A 21,608-nucleotide genomic window follows, 5' to 3' on the forward strand; every position below is an offset into this window, starting at 1 on the left:
TACTAACTTAACCATAGCTTAACTAAGACTGACAAATTATATCAAAATGTAGCTTTTGTCAATAAAAGATTAATATAATTAAATAAAATCCAATTGGAACTGAATTGAGATTGAAGTGTGTACGTTTTTTGTAAAGATTTATGAACGTAATATTCGGGCTAAGAGGATTTAATGCATTGCAAAATACAATTAATAGATTAATACGAATTAAAATGTATTTAATTGCAGCTGAGATTTAATCAGTTGATTAATTGATTGATATAAACATGAATCAAACGCATTAAGGGAGGTATTATATAAATCAATTAGTTTTCGCTGGACACTAGTATGTATTCCTTGTAGAATGTTTACTTTGCTGCGCTTATCTGAAAACAGGTAGCCCTGGGCGACCCACTCTCTCCTAATTACTTACCAGTGTTTGTGGGGGTGATATGCTTCTGGATCTTCTCCTCCTGGGCACAGGTGGCAGCGGTCACCACGGCGGCTGCCATCATGGACGAGGGTCCTGTTCCGGCGGTGCGGTGCATGTTGCCGTATCGGGGTGGCATCATGCTCTGTCGCACGTTGCGCTCGGGGCGTATGAGTATTATGTACAGCTGCAAGAACACATGTGGACTTGGCGTCAGAAATCAGTGGGTCTTCCAATTAGGTTAATTTCCCGTATCGGGCATTAATCATACGACCCATTGTATGTAATGGCTTCTTGGAAGCGATATCCAATTTCGGCGCCCCAAGATGGCTATCTCATGGTTTTCATTAGAAGTCAGTGCGTGAGCTGCCACGCCCCCTAAACGTTTCCCAATTCCAATACGAATAGGAGTGTCATTAGCCATTTCCCGTGGCGGAGGCAAAAATAAATTGTGGGACAAAAAACAAAGTCCAACGACTCGAGTTAGTCGCTTACACAGAGGGGAAATGGACGCCATTAACCTTTAGTTAATATGCCCTATACCTGAAGAAAAACGCAAGGAAATATAATTTCCTATTTGAAATCTCGTTTGCGTGAAGAAATAGATTATTTGTCCAAAATAGGAAATTCAACTTAGTTCAACCATAATTATTTATATTGGGTATATTTTATGGATGAAAAAACTTAGAAATTTTAAAAATTAGTCATATAAAGGGTCATAAGACCTAAGTTTCATCTAACTCTCTTAATTTGTAAAAATTTAATTTATTTCTTATTAAGAAAATTCATAAAAAGTAGTGGTTTTATTAATTCTTAATTATTTTAATTTATTTTTTATTTATTTAAATTAAATTCATTATGTTAATCGAAAGTAAAGCAAATATCATAGGGCCACTATAGATTTAAATTCTTCAAAATGAACTAATTACTTTTAAATTGGTGAATAAATAAGCTAAACATTATTAATGTAATTTATACTAAAGTGACGAATATATGTTTCGCTGTAGGCTTATGAAAGTTGCGAATTGTAATTAAGTAAGTAGTATTTGTGTGCAGTGCTCCTTACGTCCCCTTTCGGGTTACGCTGCGTTGTGTTACGTACCCCGTAAGGCCGCACGGTCATTTCCGCCGTGCTTTGACATTGTTTGGCTGCCATTTGGACGACGCTTGTTATTGTTTTCACCGCAAACGCAAACAAACGCGGGAAGTACGAAAGCAAACTGAGGCGAAACCGGAAGGAGAAAGGGCGGATGGCGGATGGCGGACGGAAGTCGAAATTGCTTACCACCTCGGTGCGCCTTTGTCCTCCGGAAGGGGGCGTGGCTGCTGGCACCTTTACAGCCGGGCTTTAGTTTGTTGCCTCTTAGTCCGGTGATCCCCAGTTGCTTTGTGGCATGCCGCATTCATGGCAGCCTTTTGCGGCGTTTTCCCTTTGCCCGGCCCAAGCAATTGTAAATTGCATTTTTATGGCTCAAGGTGTCCCCAGTAGTACGAGTGCTAGTATTTACGAAGAACGTACCGTGTGTTTTCCCTGTCGCCAACTAACCGTGCATTAGGTGACATCTGATAGCGGACAGTTGGCCCGGTTAGCAGCCACTGGGCCAAGGAGTATTTTACGCTCCGACACTTAATAATAGCCCCGGTGCCGAGTGTTTATGGTCCTCCGCTTCCCGGGGGCTTTGTGCTACTTTGCACCCGGAATTTGCACATAGCGCTCCCACAAAGCGTGGCCAGTTACGATTCAGGTCCCACAACTATGATATGCACGATTGTGTATGCTACGCTCGTTTGTATTCTCGTTTATGCCTGATTTACCAATTCTACCTCATTGCCATTAAATGCAATAGGCACTCAAGTTAAGGAACACCTAAAATCAAGGGGTTTCTTAATAGTTATTGTACACGTTTTAGAAAATTGTGAAAAATAAAAAAAGAAATTTCATACAGTTCTAAACATAGAAAAGCTAGAAACACTTCCGGATTTCCACCTTTTTTTAAAGGAAATATTTTTACGCTACATAAATCTAAAGTAGCAGACCTGAAATACATTTAGGTATATATGAACTCTAAGAAACGTTACTTATAGTTATACTTTGACATTGATTTTAACAATGCCTGAAAAGATTGTCTTCTGTGTAATAAAGTCGTCGTTTCTTGGAAGCATGCTTTCCTTGTAATGTCCCATATCAGAGTAAACAGCAAGTAGCAGCTCCCTCTTCCTGCTGCATCATCTAGTCCATGAACTGAAATGGCCGTCTATATTTGGCTTGTCTTGCAGTTTGCTTGCGTCTTAATGGCCAATAACAAGGGGTATTAAAAGACATGTTGCCATGGAAGGATGGTGATACAAAAACAGCGGCCCTCGGCTGGAGATCATGGCCCGTTCAGCTCCGTTCGAGGACTTGGCTTGTTGACATTTAAACAAGCCCTCGCTTAAACATAATGAAATAACCAGGGTCCATGGGAAGAGCGAGCGTTAAAAACAATATGGTTGGTAGCAACACATCACATCGCAATTTATGCATCCGCTGGCTGTATTAAAAACCCCTCGGCACCCCGTCCGTCATCATTCCCGTCTTATTGCATTTTAATAAAGCACTCGTCTGCGCGTCCGGTATCAACAGTATAAAACGGAATGAAATCGCCGTTGGCAGCGTGCTGCACCCAAAATCATTTAACGGGGGCACGCGAAATACGCAATAATTAATGCATAACGCAATTACCAATAGCCCGTCTGGCAATCAATTTACGTAGGACGCAGGCGGTGGAAGATCCCGACCTCCCAGACCACCCACTCCCAATTATCCCCACTCACCTTGGGCGAGAAGAGGCATGCGATGGTCACGCTGGCGGACAAGCTGATGGTCACCGACATGCTGGTGATGCGCAGCGGTACGTGGTTCGCTGTTCCGAAGTAGAGCGGTACGAAGGCCAGCCAAATCACACAGGTCGTGTACATGGTGAAGCCTGTTGAAAAACAAGGTAGGGATAGTTTTTATAACAACATTGCCAAAACATATTATTCGTATTTATAAATAAATAAAATAATATGATTCACATTCATATTTTTATAAGGATTTATTAAACTAAACATGGGCTCTTTATGGAAATACTCGTCGCACCACAACTTAATAGTCATGAAATCGCAGTTATTATACAACAAGTTCAATGCACAAAGCCCTTTTGATTTGTAAATAGATTTGTGTATACAAACAAACATAAGCTGATTGCATTATGTGACTTTGAATTTGAATTACTACAAGCTATATAACAATAACATGGAATTAAATAGCCAATCTAGAGAAGAGCATCATTGAATGCCAGTCATCATTATTTTAATCACATTTCACAAAATTCGCTTCTGTTTTCGGTTATTAAATTTTCTCCAGATCGCTGCCAGACACTGCCAATTACCCGGCATTATTGCGCTTCTTAAAACAAAAAGCTCAATTACTTACCAATATGCTTCGACTCGTTGAAGGCCTCCGGAATCTTTCGCGTGAGCACCGCGTAGACCGTGCAAATTACAATCAGGACGATTGGATAGGAGAACGCAATCATGTAGGAGGCGTCGATGTACGAGTCGCAGACGAGCAGATTATCCTCGCGTGTGGGATAATGATGCATGGCATGTGATGGCGCAATTACCATCCAAACGCCGTTGATGAGTATCTGCGAATGCAATGGAATGGAATGGGACGGCGTTGCATGAACGGCGGAGTCGCGCATCCCACATGCGCCCCGTTGGCCACGCCAAGAGCCACCGCCACACTCACCTGCACACTAACCAGGCCCGCACAGATTACCAGCTGGGACTTGGGACTAATGAAGGAGGGCCGCTTGGCGGACTGTTTGCCCGCTTTGAAGATCCGTGCAATGCGATTCGTTTTGGTCAACAGCGCAGCATAGACGACCGTAAAGCAGAAGCCCACACCGAACCTGGAGAGAAAGCGGGGGAAATTGGGGGAAAGTTCGCACTCCGCCGGCATCATCTCGGCAATTTGCACACTCACCGCTGAATGGCGCACACTATGTTGGTGGGCTTCAGGACCAGGGCGAATGTGACACCGTAGCACATGAAAATCCCCGCCAGGAGGATGTAGCTCAGCTCCCGCCCCGATGCGCGCACGATGGGCGTGTCGTTGTGCCTGTCAAGGGATCGAAAGGGGAACATTGAACTAACGTTTCAAACTTCGGTCCAGCAGCCGGGACAGGAATCCTTTGCGCCAATTACGGCATCATTTTTATGTCTCTGCCGGTAAATTTTGTGGCAAACTTTGGCCAGGCAAGGGTGAAAAGTTTTTAATTGCCTGCCCATATCCATACAAGCGAACGATATTGGGGCAATAACTACAGTCAGAGAAACCAGAAACTTCCATCGCTTAAAGGGAAAGTATTCGCTGGCAACATGTAAGCCACAGAGTCACAGCAAAAAAGTACTTGAGTCAATGTGAAACTTTGTAAAAATCATTGTGATTCTGTTAAGTAGCGACCGATGGTTTTACTTTTATCTCGTCTTATAGAAAGTCTCTGTTTTACATTATCCAGTAGGGTTGCTAAACGATCGATAGAACTACCAATACTATCGCTGGCTTCTAAGTTTAGGAAACATCTATGGTTTCGGTGCATATGGCTTCGCAAAGTAATTAAGTTTACATTTAATTTTTTGTTTCTTAGAACTCTACGGTGATTTAATCCATTATGCTCAACATTTTACTTCGTTTCACTTTAATTGCTTGAAATAACTATTTCTATAAGTTTACGATTTAACCAATGATTTAACGTATCGATATTATCGATGGTAGTCAAAACTATCGATATCTAAAATCGATGTAAATAAAAGATATCCCTTAGCTTCCACTCTTATTTAAAAGCCGGAAATCAATCCTTTATTGACTCACAATAGTTGAAGTGTTCTTTTAAATCATAGCGAACTTTTTATTACGTATCTATTTTCTCGAACTATCATTTTAGCAAAGGCACTCCCTTTTCCGATTCTACACCCGGTGCACTTGTCGCTCACCTGACGAACACGCCCATGACAAAGAGCGTTACCAGGATGCCGGTCGCACTGAACGCCATGGCCCCAATGGCCCAGGCGGACTCCGGTCGCAAATATATCTCCGGGATGGGGCGGCAGTACTGCTTGTGGGCGTCGGGGAGCGTGCCCAGCTTGCACAGCTTGCAGTGGGTCTCGTCGTCCGGGTGGCGGATCTGCAAAGGACGCACCGCACAAAGGAACACTTGATAAATGGATGGGGCTATCACAAAGGCGTCGTGTTTGCCATTCAGTTGCAGCCTCTTTCAGGCCTGGTGACTTAATTGTTTTTGCCCCTGAATCCCCATTTTTTCCGCCTCCTGTCGACGCGGAATAGTTCCGGAATAATTCACTCGGCGCAGCGCTTCAATCTCGACGCAGGGCCGACAAATAAATTACGTTGCCCAGATGGGCCGCACTTACTTGATAGGTTGTGCAATTGAAGCAGTGCCAGCAGCAGCTCTCGCCCTCCACGTACTTCTTGGCCTGACCCACCAAACAGGGCAGGCTGCAGACGGACTCGGGCGGCTTGGGACTCAGGCGCTTGAACTTCACCTCTGCGGCAGCGGGGAAAATGGAATCAGGATTAGTCGATGAAGGGAGGAGGCACTTGGGTATTTTATAAATTCAAATATAGGTGGTCAGGGTGCGTTGAAGTTGTAAAATGGTTGGTATTTCGCATTCTTAAAACTTATTCTTATTGTTCGAGGAAACTTCTTATTTAAAGACTCTATAATGTAGAGGCATTAACTTGTAGCGATGATCATAAATTAACGTTATCTAAATTAAAAGTGTAGTGGGTTTTGACTTATAAAAATGTAAAAATAGTTTGTGCTTAACATTGAGTGTTATCACTCATAAAAGCCTCAAAAGCATATTTCTTATATTCATTTCCCCACTTCAAATTTTATTTTTAAATATTTTAGTTTTAGTTTGAAAACTAGAGATTACATTTCTATTGAAATTAAAGTTGATATATAAATTGAATTTTAAATAGGGAAATATATATAATAACAAATATTGTAAAGACTATAAGCTTTGATTTTTAAATGAAATTCCGATGGCTTACATTTTCCAATTACATTATGCAATTTAAAATTTGTTGTGTTGAATATTATGTTATTGTACTTAAATCAAATATTGAATACCAAATTTGGAACTCAGTACGTAGAAATATATTTTTATGCTAGTACGTTAGTATGTTAATAGGAACTTTGGATTGGGGTTGGCTGCCTCGGTTTCTTGCTTCGGAAAATGTTTTTACCAGTTTTACCCTATACCAGTTTCTCCCTTAGTTCCTTTAAATGGTTTTCCGTTTCCGCACCGAGCATTAATTGCCATTTCCCGTAATCCAAAGTGGGGACAGGACTGGCTGGCTATGGGGCTATGGCTGGCACTCACCCGACATGTTGAGCCGCAGCTCGCCCTCGGTGTACTCGCCCACCTTGACCCAGTGGTACTGGCCGGCCTGCGACTGCTTGAAGTGGATGATGTTGTACCGGGCCGGACCGTCGCCGTTGCCGTCGAAGCGGAACTCGTCGCCGCTGAGGCCTGCGGATGGAGTTGATGGAATATAAGTTAAATGGGTTTATGGCTTCACGCTTGCCAAGGCCGACGTCCCGCTGGTCCGCTCTTCCTATCAGAAAATTGACAATCTGCGCCAGTCAGTCAGAGCCTTTGGCCCCCGGCCGTCCGTCTGTCTGTGTAATTTATTGAATTTCAATCGAGTTCAATGACGATGACAAGCAAGTCAATTTTCCACTCGAAAGCATGGCCAATGCGCCTTGTAGGACACTCGCCGAGATATGTGTGTGACTGTGTGTGGCTTTTGGCACAACTGCAGGACGGGAGCCAGGAAATTTCCACTTAAGCTATTTGCGCAACACTTGCCAGCTGAAATAACCGAACGGGAGCAAAAGAACTTGAGCCTGTCTGCCATCCTGTTTTTAGCAGTCCTCGAGACACGAGTTCCTCCCGTATTGTTAATTTGCCTGGTTTTATCCCGCACAAGAGATAAATATCTCCCATTTCTTACTCACCCTCGAACTCCACTTTGCGCAAATATTTGAGCAAATCTGCGCCCTTCGTCGGCTTCATGGCCTCGCAGAGCGAAGGACCTCCGCCGCACAAGTCGCGGTGCATGTCCCTGGGGAAAGACATTGCATTACATTTTACCAATATTAAGTCCTAACTTCCCAACTAGCCAAACAAATCACTCTGTGTTGAGAAGCAACAAGGTGGTTTGTAAAATCGCTAATATTTTGCATCCCCTTTATCCGAATATATTGATTTATTTTCTTATTTAACAGTGTTTTAATATTAAGTATTTGACTTGTACAGATATATTTCCCTTACTCCAACTCTCTGTAAGTTGAACTACAGGCTTTAAAGAAAATGTATATTATTTCTTAGTAAATTTAATAGTGCACTTGTATGAAGTATTAGACTTGTGCAGAACAAACTTCTGTAAAACTCGAACTATTTGCATTTAAGAGTAGAAATTCTTATAAAATTTATTATACAACTCGAAGAGTTTTTATAACTTGACTGGAAGTTTGACTGTATGTTAAATACTTGTATTTCTATAGAATGTAAGGATGATTTTTATGAAAACATTTCAATTAATTTTTTAAGCATATTTAATGGTAACGGTATATATTCTGGTTTTAACCTTTTTTTTATTTAACACTTACCTCAGGGCATAGGCAAATGCCATGACCGCATCGCTGACGAACTGCAACTGGTCTTCGAAGTCCATGTTCTGCCTGGAAAGTCGCTCCTTCTTGGTGCATTGTTTGGTGTAGTTGTTGTACGGAGTGCTGGTACTCCCCGGATACCGACACTGGAAGTGATCCTCCCAGAATTCTAAAAGCAATATAGTATTTAAACAATAATTATATTAACGTCAAATTCTAAAAGAGTTATCGTTATAGCTCTACAATAACAGAGTCTAATGGAATGGTTATGTATATTTAAATTGAAAAAGCTATGTAATTTAATTAGAACTTTTTAAAATCTATGATTCTATTACGTCTTTATATAATAAATCACTGAACACTCACCCACAAACCAGGGATTGCGTTGGTTGTTCTCCACCGTCAGGCCGAGGAAGTACTCCTCGAATCCGCGCACGGGGTTCGCCTGGGGCTGCACAGACAGCGTGCCCTCCACCTGTTGATGACACCGAGACGCACGGGGCGTATACTTAATGAGCTTGATCACAATGGAAGGCCTTCTCTGGGCTTGAAGGGTTTTGACAAATTAATTAGCCCCACAAAGACGCACGCACGATTAATTTAAATGAAACCATAATTCATCATGGTTAAAGGCGTGTGAAAGTATTCTTCTATTGCCATCATTTATATATTTTTTTGGGTCTCATAAAACCGGGCCAGTGACCACGAAACCACTTAACCGCGTGTGTGTGACCAGAATCCTTTAATCATTAATCAAACCTAGTTGCTCCGCCCAGTTAGGCTCATAATTTCCGGCCGACAGAAACCGGCCCGTCATCATAGTTCACTTACCTCCGGCTCGTAGTCGTCCGACACCAAGTTCCGGGCACTCCAGCCGTCGGATCCGATCCAGGAGAAGGAACCAGTGGCATTCGCACGCCGCACCGCCCGCATCACTTGCCGCACCTCCTGATCCGAGCCGAAGATAATGGCCCCTGGGCAGCGGCGGATTAAAGGATGCGAATGGAGGAGAGGCAGAAATTAATTTTAATTGCAATCAATAGTGAATAAGCGGCTTTATGGTGGAGAGGGAAACAATCTGCAGCTGCCAACTGCTCTTATGTTTTCTTTTTCGAGGGTCGAACCATCCAGTGGGGCTTTTCAAGTGATTTTACAATATTTAATTGCAGAGCGAAATAATAAAGAACACTAAGTCCTGAAAAAGTCATAATTTTCCAACAGTATTTATGTGTTACTATGTTCATTCTATGAATTTCAAAGATTCTCAAACACTTGCAATAAAAATAAGGCCTCTAAAGAGGTTAGTAGACTGTGCCTCAGCATTTCATACACTAAGTTTAAATTCATAGTCAACTTTCGTGTGTTATCGAAGTCATGAAATGATTTCATGAAATTGACATACAATAAACACAGTATGTATAAAAGCACACAGATCCTGTATAGCAACTTACTTCATTTCATTGAATATTTTATAAAACGATAACTTTAGATTGCCAGCCGTCGGCTCTTCCTTTAATTTGCCAGAAAAACAATATTTTAATTGGATTCAAAAGTCAATAAAGCCCAAAAGTGAGACCCCAGAAAATATTGAAATATCAATGACAGGGTGGGATTACAAAGGAAACAAAATTTCCAGTGACTAATTCTTAAAGCCAACACTTCAATCGTTGGGACTCGGACTTGGGAGTGGGGTCCTGGAGTTCTGGAAAATATTCCATGCCTTGGTACTGATTTGAGTTGCTGCCAAACTTGTATGGGATACGTGAGCTGTCGCTGTCACTCCTCATCGGCTGCCCAAGAGGACTTTTTGTCTTAGCAATAATTTTTTTGCCCCTTCAACATGTCCTGGTATCGATTTGCCACTGCTGTTCCGACTACTTGAAGTAAAAGGAAACTTAATCAAAGGCAACGGCGGCGACAGCAGGGAAACTTGTCGATACTTTTGTGAAGTGAAGGATATTTTCCTTGGGTTTTCACTTTGCCTAAGATTTGCACTCGAGCGGCTTCTTTGTGCGCCTGTGTATTCTAGTGAAGTACCCTGGATATGCTTAGCCGGGATATCAATTTTAATTTAAGAGGCCACTCGGCTGGATATTTATGCAGATTAAGGGGAAACTTTAAAGCCGCAGCGGAAAGCGTTCTAAGCCGTGTACTGTGTAAAATCGCATCAGCTCGGCACAACTGCGATAAAAAGGAAAAACATGTCGGGTCACCCCAGCCACTCTCCATCTGCCCCCAAAAGTGACATGTGTGGGGATCCGAACACGCGTAAAGTTCACCCCCGACGGCAGTTACCAGCCGCAGTTACGGATCCGGAAGGGCATCATTTTTCAGGGACCCAACTCGAGCTCGAATCCCAAACCCGAACCAGAACCCTCGATATGCAAAATTAAACAACTGATGCCAAAGAAAATACTTTGTCAAATTGATTAATCGTTGCGAGGGAGCGCACTGTAAACGGCGTCAAATCACAAATCACAATAAATAATGATGGTTGCGGAACCCTTTTCTCGGGTGGGCGGCTGCTTTACGACTCCTGATGGCACATTTATGTAAATCAAAAATTGTTTGCCAGACAAAAGTCAATTGTTATTGGTCGGCCTCCGTGTGCTTTTTATTGGCGGGCACGACCCTGTGCTCCTTCACCCTTCTAAACTCCTGATTAATGGTATGCGCAAAGGTTTAGGCTGTAATTATTTTTAATATATTTCTTTACAGCGCCTGAAGCTGGCAGTTGATTAATATTTGACAGGGGAATACAAAAAGTTAAAAAGTTAAATTGATTGACATTTATTTTTTATTTATCTCGCTTCCCAATGCGTATGATTGACGTAGATTGGGTCAAATGCTGTGTGGCTAAAAAATCGCTCCGATAAATTTGAATTTTCGTTGGTGCCCGACGGGTTTTTTAATTGCGTTGCCATGTCAGAAAATAGTGTCATTCATCAGACTTCGGGGCTGTTAGGTTTTTTTTTAGTCGACCGAGGGCTTCACTTTTGACCATAACAAATAAACACTCTTTTTTCACCACTACAATATTGGCGTATCAGTTTGTCCACTTTCGGCGTGCTATCTCTCAATTTATTTGCAAATACCTCTTTTTGTTTGGCTTGTCGGGAACTTTTTAATTTCCCTCTGGGACAGATGGCACATCGTGGGAGGTTTTAAATATTTTCATTTAATTTGTGCAATTTCCGTCGCTTTTCCTCGCTTTCCCAAAACCCTAGCATAGTTCACGACTTCGGATTGCATTCATTTGGCAGGCGTTGCGAAACGCTTTTCCTTTCGCATTTGCCTGGCGCTTTCTTTTGACATTTTCATTTTAAATTGCATTTTAACCGGCAGACTGCAGTAGCTTTTCCGGTCTGAAATTCACTTTACCCCTCGCCACCCTCCCAGTTCCCCAGATACATACCTCGGGCCCGCGGCTTCGTCAGCAGCTTCTGCACTATATTATCGTACGCGATGTCCTCGGCCACTCCCGAATCCTTTACCAGCTTCTCCTTGATGGCAATACAAATGTTATGGCGTGCCAGGAGCTCCTCCAGTTCCTCGAAAGCCTGTTCGGGGAGTAGAAACAATTGCAGTGTTTGGCGAGCAATAAAAACCCATGTGATGGGAATGGTAAAAGTGTTTACGCAGGTAAGGGTACTATGTATTCATTTAAAATGTATGCCGTTTGCACGGTAATCGCTTGGGGGTAGAAAGAGTAATGCTAATGCTCGATGGAGTTCAATTCTTTTTTATGACGCCAGTTACCTTCTTAAGGATTTACAATTTCTTTGTTTTTCTAACATTATTTCGGATCGAATAAATAAAAGTGTCAGATTACAACTTGGTGGATATTTACGTAATACTTAACTTTACGGAATTGTATTATTTGAACATGAGACTTGTCACTGGGGACAGATGTCCACGTAGTGACGAATCGCACCGGGAGTGTTCCAAAGGCAGAGGAAAATCTACTACCACAGTCAGATTTATTTTTCATCAGGAAATGGTTTATTCGGAATAATGTGTGGCTAAGAGGTATCTTTGTTTGATCAAATACTAAGTTGGCTTTAAAAACGGAGATTTATTGTGTTGCAGATCTATTTGACTATCAGTATTTATTAAGAAGCACTAAAATAGTAAATACATGTTTTGAGTACCCACCTTGATGCCGTAGTTGCTCTCCTCGTAGATTATAGAGACGTAGCTCCAACCCATCCGCTTAACAATCTCCACCATGGCCTTCACCTGGTAGTGATCCGAGGGGATGGTGCGGGAGAAGTACTCGAATCGCTGTTTGTTGCTCAGCTCGGGGCTTGTGGAAAAGTAGGATACCTGGTAAAAAAGTGAGGGGTGACGGATTACCATATGATGCTCAAATATTTTCGTTTAGGAAGCCAGAGCATTGGCTGTAAAAAAGTGCTCACATGCAACTATGTTATTTTTATGTTGCAACCATTTTCACTTTAAGGTTTGAACATTTAATTTTCGCATTTCTACCCACTCGCTCTTGGCTGTCTGTTTTGCAAACACTTTCGTAAGCTTCTTTCCCAGCTTTTCGCATCCATATTTCCCCTTTATAAGCTCCCTTCGAAAAACCACAAACAATGCAGAAGTCGAAAGAAAACATCAGATGGTATTACTCTGGGAAATCTGGTGCTGGGGATGCAGCAGCAAAAGGCCAACTGTGGTAACCTGGCCAAAATCCGGAAACCAATTTCACGCACACATTACCCCATCGGTTGGAAACCAATCCCCCAGCCCACAACTATTCTGGCCAAGAAATAAGTGCAGTCTTGAAACACAGACGTCGATGGCGAGACGAGTCAAGTGCAAGTGTTTAACGCACTACTTGCTTTCTAATTAAGTGTCATTAGCATTAGTACTTCGAAAGTGCTCTATTACTTGTCAAGTGCTCACGGCAAAGAGATGACAATGCGGCCCCCTTCCAGATTTTAACCACTGCCTGATTTGCTCATTGGCTTACAAAATTCTCAAAGTGTAATTAAATCAAACACTTAGCGCAAGACACTACTAATTTACTGTCGTTTTGATATTTTAATCAGCAGTCAACAGTCAAATTGCAATAAACAAAGTAGCAAAGAGCACCAAGTGGAGTGTAAGCAAGTACGCATAAGTAAGTACAACATTGTAACTCATTAAATCATGTAGATAACAAAATGTAATTTATTATACATTTTTAATTAGCAATTTAAAAACAATTCAAAAATTTAGGAAAAGAATAACTCTGTGTGTTATACATTCAAGTGTTTGTACCTAATTAATAATTATATTTAATCGATAAGACAAATTCCGAGGCAAGACACTGTCAGTTAACCTACCCTTGCTTTAGTAATACTCCCAAAATATTACTTTCCAGACTTAGATAGGAAATTAAATATTGCATATGCGAAAATTCCTAACTGAATTCTAGTCAAGTTCTTCGTATTTGGTCCTCGCCCAGATTTTGCATTGCAGCCAATTTCCGTTAAGCCTGAATGGAACTCACTAAGTCGCTATCGACCAGCCATTTCAATTGCAAAACACACAAAATTTGTTGGAAAAGGCTGTTTATGCGAAGCCAACCGAGAGTCCCCGCGTACAAGCCAAATGCAATCAACTGTTTATGGCTGATTTATGAGCTCTTTTCGGGGCGATAGCTGGGCCTGCATAAAACGGCTGTGCCACTTCGTGTGCGTTTTATGGCATCAAGTATACGCATTTCGTGTACGTCAACTCTTGGGGAGGGATCTGCCAGTCGGGCAGTTGGCTACTTAGTTATTGTCGCGTATTGACTTTTGGCTCCAGCTCACGTAATGGAGCAACAGCACCAGCCACTCAATCTACTTCAACTTCCAGCACGTGATTCATGCTGGCACTCGGAAAACGCTGTTTTGTTTCCTGAACGAGAATTAATACGAGCTTGTTTCTTTAGTTACATAAAGTACGTACACCCAAAAAAAGACAGGCCATTTTTTGTGTATTTCAAATACTTTTCTTCACTTTCATCTATTAACTCCTCCTAACAAACAACCAAATATAATTCAAACAATTTGTGGAAAATCAAAAGATATTTATTTTAAATGAGCTTAGTATCTATTGCTTTCAAGTCAGAGCTTGAAATATGTAATCAATTTCACAAATAATTTTTGGGTTCCTCGTTTAAGGTTCAACAGCTCTTTTTTATAAGTTGTTAAAAAATAACTTTCCGATAAATATAGGTTTCCAAATAAGATGAAACTTAAATTTAACAAATAAATAGAATGTTATAGCCCATAACACATGTACATTTTACCAAATCCTTTTCTTCTTGTCTTTTTTACTACCTTTCTTTACTGATGGTAATTAAAAAATATAACATTGTCTTGAACAATTTCTTGCGCTAACCATTTTATGTACACATTTCTGATTTCTGAGCAGAAAATCAAGAAACACAATGTGTACCAGAGGCTTTTATAAGTGTGACAGAGCATTTTTCTTTTGCAACTGCTGCACTTAGTAGTTGGGAAAGACGGGTTCTGGGACAATTTGCATATTAATGGCCCCCGCCCCCTTACTAATTAGCATATTAATGACCCCGCCTCTCACTGATTAACATATTAATGACCCCCGCCTCTTCATTAACGTATGCGGGTTCTGGGACAATTAGGATAATCCAATAAATTAAGTGATTTTAATGGACTTTGAACTCATAAAAATGTCACGATCATGTCTATAAAGAGTATACTTAATTGCCCCAACCCCACACCACCGTGTGACAATACTGATCACGTGACCTTTTTGCCTCATTATCAACAATTAATATTCAGCAGGTGTTGCTGTACACGGGAGAAAGGTCGCACACTTTCCCCACATCCCCATGTGACAATATTGATCATGTATCCTTTTCCTCATTATTAGCAATTAATATTCAGCAGGTGTTGCTGTGCACGTGAGAAAGGTCGCAAACCCAAAACATCTAAAGATGGTTGCCTTAGAGGAACATGTCCGATCATGTTGGGGAATAACGTTTCCTATGATTGTAAAATTAATTTAGAAATCAAAAGAACCCCAATAAAATGAATCTCACAAGTTAATAATTCTCAGATGTCGAATATTTTCAAACAGACATTTTTGTTTCCGCCCCAGAAGGTTTAACTGGTAAATTCTCTAAGATTCTCTCCTTTCCACAAACGGGTCATAAACATATCAAAAAAGGGATTCAAGCAAGAGCTAGCCGAACATGCGCACCTGTCTATTACCTGACCGGAATAAAAGGGACACATGCACAAGTCTGAAGGCGCACGCCCATTGACAAGATCATCGGCCTCACGCCAACGACCTCACGGCTGACTGCTAGCTCTAATACGTTCCCATAATAGGGGTTGAAATCACTACCGCGCAACAACTCGCAAATAGCCGACATATCTTAGTCAAGGAAATATTTTCCATTCTCCGTACCTGTAATTTTAACTCGAAATAAAAAGTCAGAAGTTTATTTTGTAGCATAATAATACATTTATTCATTTATATTGGTATTGCGAACATGTTTGATTATATATTGAAATTAATTTGATTCTTGCTTTGATTCCGACGATTTGCATAGAAGAAGCAGGCGCACGTTTCCGACGTCATTTCTGGATTACAAAATGTAAAGTGTTCACCATAATTCGTAGTAGTGAGATCATGTCCACCTCGATTCATGAACATAGTTTTTGTGTTTAGAAGGTATTGAAAATGCTGACCAATTAACTGTCCTTTTAATTGTTTAATAAATTGGTCAACTTCCTCATGAAACTTTATTTGGTTAATTTTATTTTCTTATAGGTCTTTACACATCTAGTCTCAACTTTAAAATGATGTATAAAAATTATTTTATTGTTTTGGAGCTACTTTTAAAAAATGTCAAAATAATGTATGCATTGTTAAGAGCACAAACCCCGCCCTTAAGGTGTGTTTCACAATAGGGAAACCGGTTTCCTTTAAACCTGTTTAATGACGGACAGCCCATTTCCTCGATATCAATGAGCTGACGACTCCCAAAAAACTTCTCTAGAAATCGTTTCTTTTCCACACCTTTACAAATAATTTGTTTTCCGCTTGTAATTGTCCTTAGATACTTTCGAGTTTGTGGAAATCTATTTTCTCCATCACTCCAAAATATTTTGTGATGTGTATTGGTTAACCAAATTGCAGTCTTTCGAGATTTGGTATTTAGCATAGTAAAATCATATGGTGGTTCTATTAAAAAACTATTATTCAAGTTTGGATCTTTTTCGAATACAATTCCAATTTCCTTTAGAATAAAATTATTATTATTATCAAAGAAACCTTGAACATCAATCGATACAATATCTTTCAACATTTTTCTAATGTTAAACAACTCGTTGTACTAGTCCGTTTAGTGGGTTATATTCAACTAAACGGTCATGTATGAAGAGACAGTAAGCTTGGGTATTTTCAGGACTTGGTGTCTTTAGTTCTATTAAAATTCTCACATCAATAGGACCAATTTTTACTGATTCGTTTTGATATGAAAGCTTAACCACAATAATAAGGGTCTTCAATTTAAATTCATTTGGGGTCAAAAATGGTTGTGATTAACGATTATAGTAACTAGATTGAAATCTTGTATACATTTCATATAGGTGAGCATACTAATTCTTACTAAAATCAACATTCAGATTAAATTTTATGACTTGGTGTCTTTAGTTCTATTGAAATTCTCACATCAATAGGACCAATTTTTACTGATTCGTTTTGATATGAAAGATCAACCACAATAATAGGGGTTCTCAATTTAAATTCATTTGGGGTCAAAAATGGTTTTGATTCACGATTATAGTAACTAGATTGAAATCTTGTATACATTTCATATAGGTGAGCATACTAATTCTTACTAAAATCGACATTCAGATTATTATGGAAATGACTCGGAATTCATGTGAACTTTCAAGTTTGATAAGTTATTTGTGATAAGTTCTCCATTTAGTGTAAATCCAATTATGGCAAATCTTGGTTTTTCAAGGTAAACCGACAATTTCACATTTCAGCTCTATTGATTCCCATACCCCAATTTGGGGTTAACATATAAATCCCAACTCTGGAATGCGATTGGTAGGTTTACACAACTTTTAATAATATCATACATCTTAATTTTTGCAAAATAGCTCAGAGTTACATGTGGAACTTTCCAGGTTTTTTTCGTAATTTTCAGTTAAAAAGTTTTTTCATTTCTGGTTTGTTCAAGATTCACCACGATTCTTAGTTAGCATCAACACTAGTTCGTGTTTACAATTTAACAAAACTTTTTATAAACCTCAGCCAATCCCAACAAAATTTGATTGGTACAGAAAAGATGAAGTGGGGTCCTGTAGAAATTTCATCTCCACTGCTCCATCCAGAATTTAATAGGTATTGACATTGAAGATTATCCAGAGATATATAATTTTTTAGGGTAGTACTCATATTGACATGGACTTGACACGTTGAACACGTTGTATTTAGTTGTTACCTAGCAGTATTTTGATGGTTACTTTCTGTTTAGTCTTGTTTTTGGATGGTTAATTTTTGTATAGTACCTGTACAGTACTTGGTTTTGGATGGTTACTATCTGTATAGTATCTGTAAAGTACTTGGTTTTAGATGGTTACTAAATGTTAACAAGTATTATGAGATGCTATAGTCTCTTATTAAGAATTATCAAAGAACACAAGTTAAAGTTTCTAAGATGTGTTAGCCAAACACACTTTCAGTGAACTATCATTACCTGACCGTCATCAAAGTCACATGCCCAAGACCCAAGGAAATTGAATAAAATACTTCCCCTTCATTTGTACCTGTAGTTTTAATTACAGTCAGAAGCAAAATTTGTAGGATAATTCAATATTTTTTTTATATATTTAATTATTGTAAACATATTTCATTAAATTCATAATTAATTATATTTTATGTATATTTGTATATAATTAATTTTCTTACTCAATCCCTCTGTAAGAAACATGTCGGTTATTCCAAACGCAGATTTTCGCTTGGTTCCCATAGATAGATGTAAAATAGGTCTCACAATGTAATCTTTCTCCGATGTTGGATTATTTTTAAAGCATTCATTTGTTCTAACCCATAATAATATTATATCATATTTCGAAAGCATCATTAGCTAGCATAGGAGCGTCTTTCAATTTAATTTCTGATTCAAGTTTATGATAGAGGTGTTGGGACCTGGTAATATCGGTTTTTGTTGTAAGATTCTGAATAAGTTTAATAAACTCTTTTATTACAATACTCATCTGGTTTTCGTGATTCATGATGGCGGTTGAGCTGCTTGGACTTTGATTACTAGCTATTATTAGATGGTTACTATCTGCTTGGTAGATGTCTATTAGTTGCTTACTAGTTTTTATTAGCTGGTTACTATATGTTTAGTAGATGTATACAAGTTGTTTAGTAGATGTATACAAGTTGTTTACTAGATGTATACAAGTTGTTTACTAGATGTATACAAGTTGTTTTCTAGCTGTTTTGTATCTGGTTTTATATGTTTAGTAGATGTATACAAGTTGTTTAGTAGATGTATACAAGTTGTTTAGTATCGGGTTTCTATATGTTTAGTATCTGTTTGCTTGATGTTTACTAATTATTATTAGCTGGTTACTAGTTGTTATTAACGTCTACGAGCTTTTATAGTCTTTTGTTAAGAATGATCAAAAATTCTTGATCACTAGACGACTTTCGATGTGAAGTAAAAACTTACACTCTGATTTTCAATGTGTTTGCTATGTACATGAGAAAGAACGCAAAGCCAAAATATCTCAAGACTGATATATAAATCTTAGAGGAACATATCCGATTATGTTGGGGGAAGATGTATCCTGTGATTGTAAAACTAATTAAGAAATAAATTGTTCACAAGCTGTCTAAAAACTGTTTAGAAGCTCTTTTGATAAACAATTTTGATTCATAATGACAGATATTAAGAATATATAATAATATCATCCACTTTAAATAGTATATCGTTAAAATAAAACATTTCCATTTTTCATGTTCTTTCATCTTATGTAGGTATAATAAATGTAATCTTAACTAGCTAGCCTTACATCCCATAACTATAGTTATAAGCTACAATAAAATGTCTAGAAAGAACAAAATATATGAATGTCAAAAACGATTTAAAACTAACTATAATTGGGAAAGTAATTGAAATCACTCCGGCGTAATACAGTAAAAAAGAAAAAACACTGTGATTATCCCATTTTCTATCACCATAACAAATGTGTATACCCACACCTAAATGACCAATTGTATCCTTTGTCCAAAAATGTCTGTGACTTTCACTTATAAATTTGTCACCGATAATTTAAATCCCATTAAGCAAACCACCCATTGCTAACCATACCATAACCCCAGAGTCAAGTTGGTTACCTACAATAAACATAGGTGATGGTGTAAAGGATTGCTAAAATGCCTCGACGGAGGCGCAAAGGTCATAAAAAAATGGTCATAAAAAATGTAATTAGGAAAGTATTTTTTATTTGCGAGCCATTTATAACTGTTGCCAACGACACAAACAGTTGATACAAAGGATTTGCTTAAATGCCTCGACGCAGGCGCAAAGGTCAAGGTATTGGAAAAAATTCATGGAATATTATCCCTTCATAAAAGAGGTCATAAAACATATAATTAGGAAAGCATTTTTTATTTGCGAACAAATTATAACTGGTACCAACAACACAAATAGTTGTTACAAAGGATTGCTAAAATGCCTTGATGCAGGCGCAAAGGTCAAGGTAATGAAAAAATTCCTGGAATATTATCCCTTGACCAAAAACGAAAATTTCTTCTATTTGGATAATAAAAAAATATATATTTATTCAATACTTTAATTTTTCCATCAAGCTGCTTGATAAATCTAGTTGTTTGATATTCTCTAACTAATTGAGTAATAAGTTTTCATCTATTTAATTTACCAAAAGCAGTATTAGTCTTCTCTCATAAAATTGAACTTTTGGATCTCTCTAATTCCCCACCGGTGAAATATATGTTCCTCATATTTAAAAATTATGGTTTGCCAACCCCGACCAACCTCCGCAACATAGATGGGTACTTGTAATTCATATTTAAGATATTTCCATCCTTCTCTAACTAATATCCGTTTATCCATCATGTAAACAGGTTTAGAATTGTATTGCATGCTTCAACCCCTAGCCACACCCACCACTGTTACAGATTTGACTTTTCCAATGGCTGCCCCAGCTACCTAAACTGTACATTTCTTTTGATTTTCTCTTTTTCTTTCTAAGCAATGTACACAATTTTTAAACTGGTTCTGACCTCCCTTTCTCTTTTTCTTTCTAAGCAATGTACACAATTTTTAAACTGGTTCTGACCTCCCTCTTTAATGGCATCCTCTACTTTATTTTCTGATCTTTTTTCTGATCTTTTCGTAACAGTAGGTTGTTAAACTTTTATCATTTTATGGGATTATTGAGCACCCGAAATCCCAGATATTAACTCATAACATGTAACTAGCAGAATATAGTCAAAGATATCAGACTCAAAAAGGACAAGATTTACCTACAATTCAATTTACCATCTACAATCCCTGGAAAGGATTTTAGTATTTGCAGTTTAATTTTCTAATTTATTGATTTCACAGATTCCCGCTGGTAAATACCAATTTTTAACAAATGGCTTCCAACTCCATACCATTCAGACACTGGTTTACAACCTCATAGAACTGACTCTCAAGGTATCTGTAACGCACAATATATTTCCGTCTCTTTTCTTCTAATCAATATTAAAAAATCTCAAAAACTGTTTTTTGGAGTTCATTTTATTCTTAGAATTGAATTATTAAAAATCATTAAGCCAACAGAGATAATAATGTATTTGTGATAATATCCCATGAATAATACATACTTCTTATTTGTTTATTTTCAAAATTATTTATTTCAGAAAATTATTCACTAATCGCATTCAAATAATATTCATAATATATGTTACAATTTTTCAGATTTATCAATAGAGTTTGCCAATTATTAATATTAAATGATATTGCATCATATCTATTTTTAAGATTAAATATTAAGAATAAAAATTCTGTACCACTCCTCTTACTTAATGATGACCATTATAAAATTATAATTATCAACAACTAATATATTAAATACAATTAAATGTACGCATACTCATATAACAACAGTTCTCAATATCGATATGTATTGGGCTACAATCTTACTTTGCCTTTGATTTCCGGTTTCTTATGTATTCTTCTTCTCAGTTCGACACAGTGTGGAATGGTTTTACTTAAGCCAATCGCATGGGATGGTGGTTTGATTCTTGGGGAGGGGGTTTGATCCTTGGATATAAAGTACCTGCTCGATTCTACGTTCTGTCTTTTCCTGGTTGATGAGATTACAAAACCTAAAACAGTACAAAATTTAAATCGAAAGACAAAAGATGACTGAAATCAATAGCCAAATCAACCACTGTGACTT

The 21,608-nt window shown here is 38.5% G+C and overlaps 1 protein-coding gene across 5 annotated transcripts in view; it reads right to left on the reverse strand.

The window, feature by feature from the left end:
* LOC119551748 (metabotropic glutamate receptor 2) overlaps positions 1–21,608 on the reverse strand; it is a 114,836-nt gene that overhangs the window by 2,218 nt on the left and 91,010 nt on the right. For all 5 annotated transcript variants that reach the window (XM_037861271.1, XM_037861270.1, XM_037861273.1 and 2 more), the window contains exons 4-17: positions 12,298–12,468; positions 11,558–11,702; positions 8,974–9,116; positions 8,509–8,617; positions 8,140–8,311; positions 7,486–7,592; positions 6,848–6,997; positions 5,870–6,003; positions 5,432–5,622; positions 4,422–4,556; positions 4,185–4,347; positions 3,867–4,080; positions 3,224–3,375; positions 413–596 (exon numbers count right to left, since the gene is read on the reverse strand). In XM_037861271.1, coding sequence (XP_037717199.1) covers positions 413–596; positions 3,224–3,375; positions 3,867–4,080; positions 4,185–4,347; positions 4,422–4,556; positions 5,432–5,622; positions 5,870–6,003; positions 6,848–6,997; positions 7,486–7,592; positions 8,140–8,311; positions 8,509–8,617; positions 8,974–9,116; positions 11,558–11,702; positions 12,298–12,468 — 2,170 coding nt within the window. The remainder of the gene's footprint in view (positions 1–412; positions 597–3,223; positions 3,376–3,866; positions 4,081–4,184; positions 4,348–4,421; positions 4,557–5,431; positions 5,623–5,869; positions 6,004–6,847; positions 6,998–7,485; positions 7,593–8,139; positions 8,312–8,508; positions 8,618–8,973; positions 9,117–11,557; positions 11,703–12,297; positions 12,469–21,608) is intronic.

The sequence above is a fragment of the Drosophila subpulchrella genome, chromosome 2R, assembly GCF_014743375.2.
Source record: "Drosophila subpulchrella strain 33 F10 #4 breed RU33 chromosome 2R, RU_Dsub_v1.1 Primary Assembly, whole genome shotgun sequence".
NCBI lineage: Eukaryota > Metazoa > Arthropoda > Insecta > Diptera > Drosophilidae > Drosophila > Drosophila subpulchrella.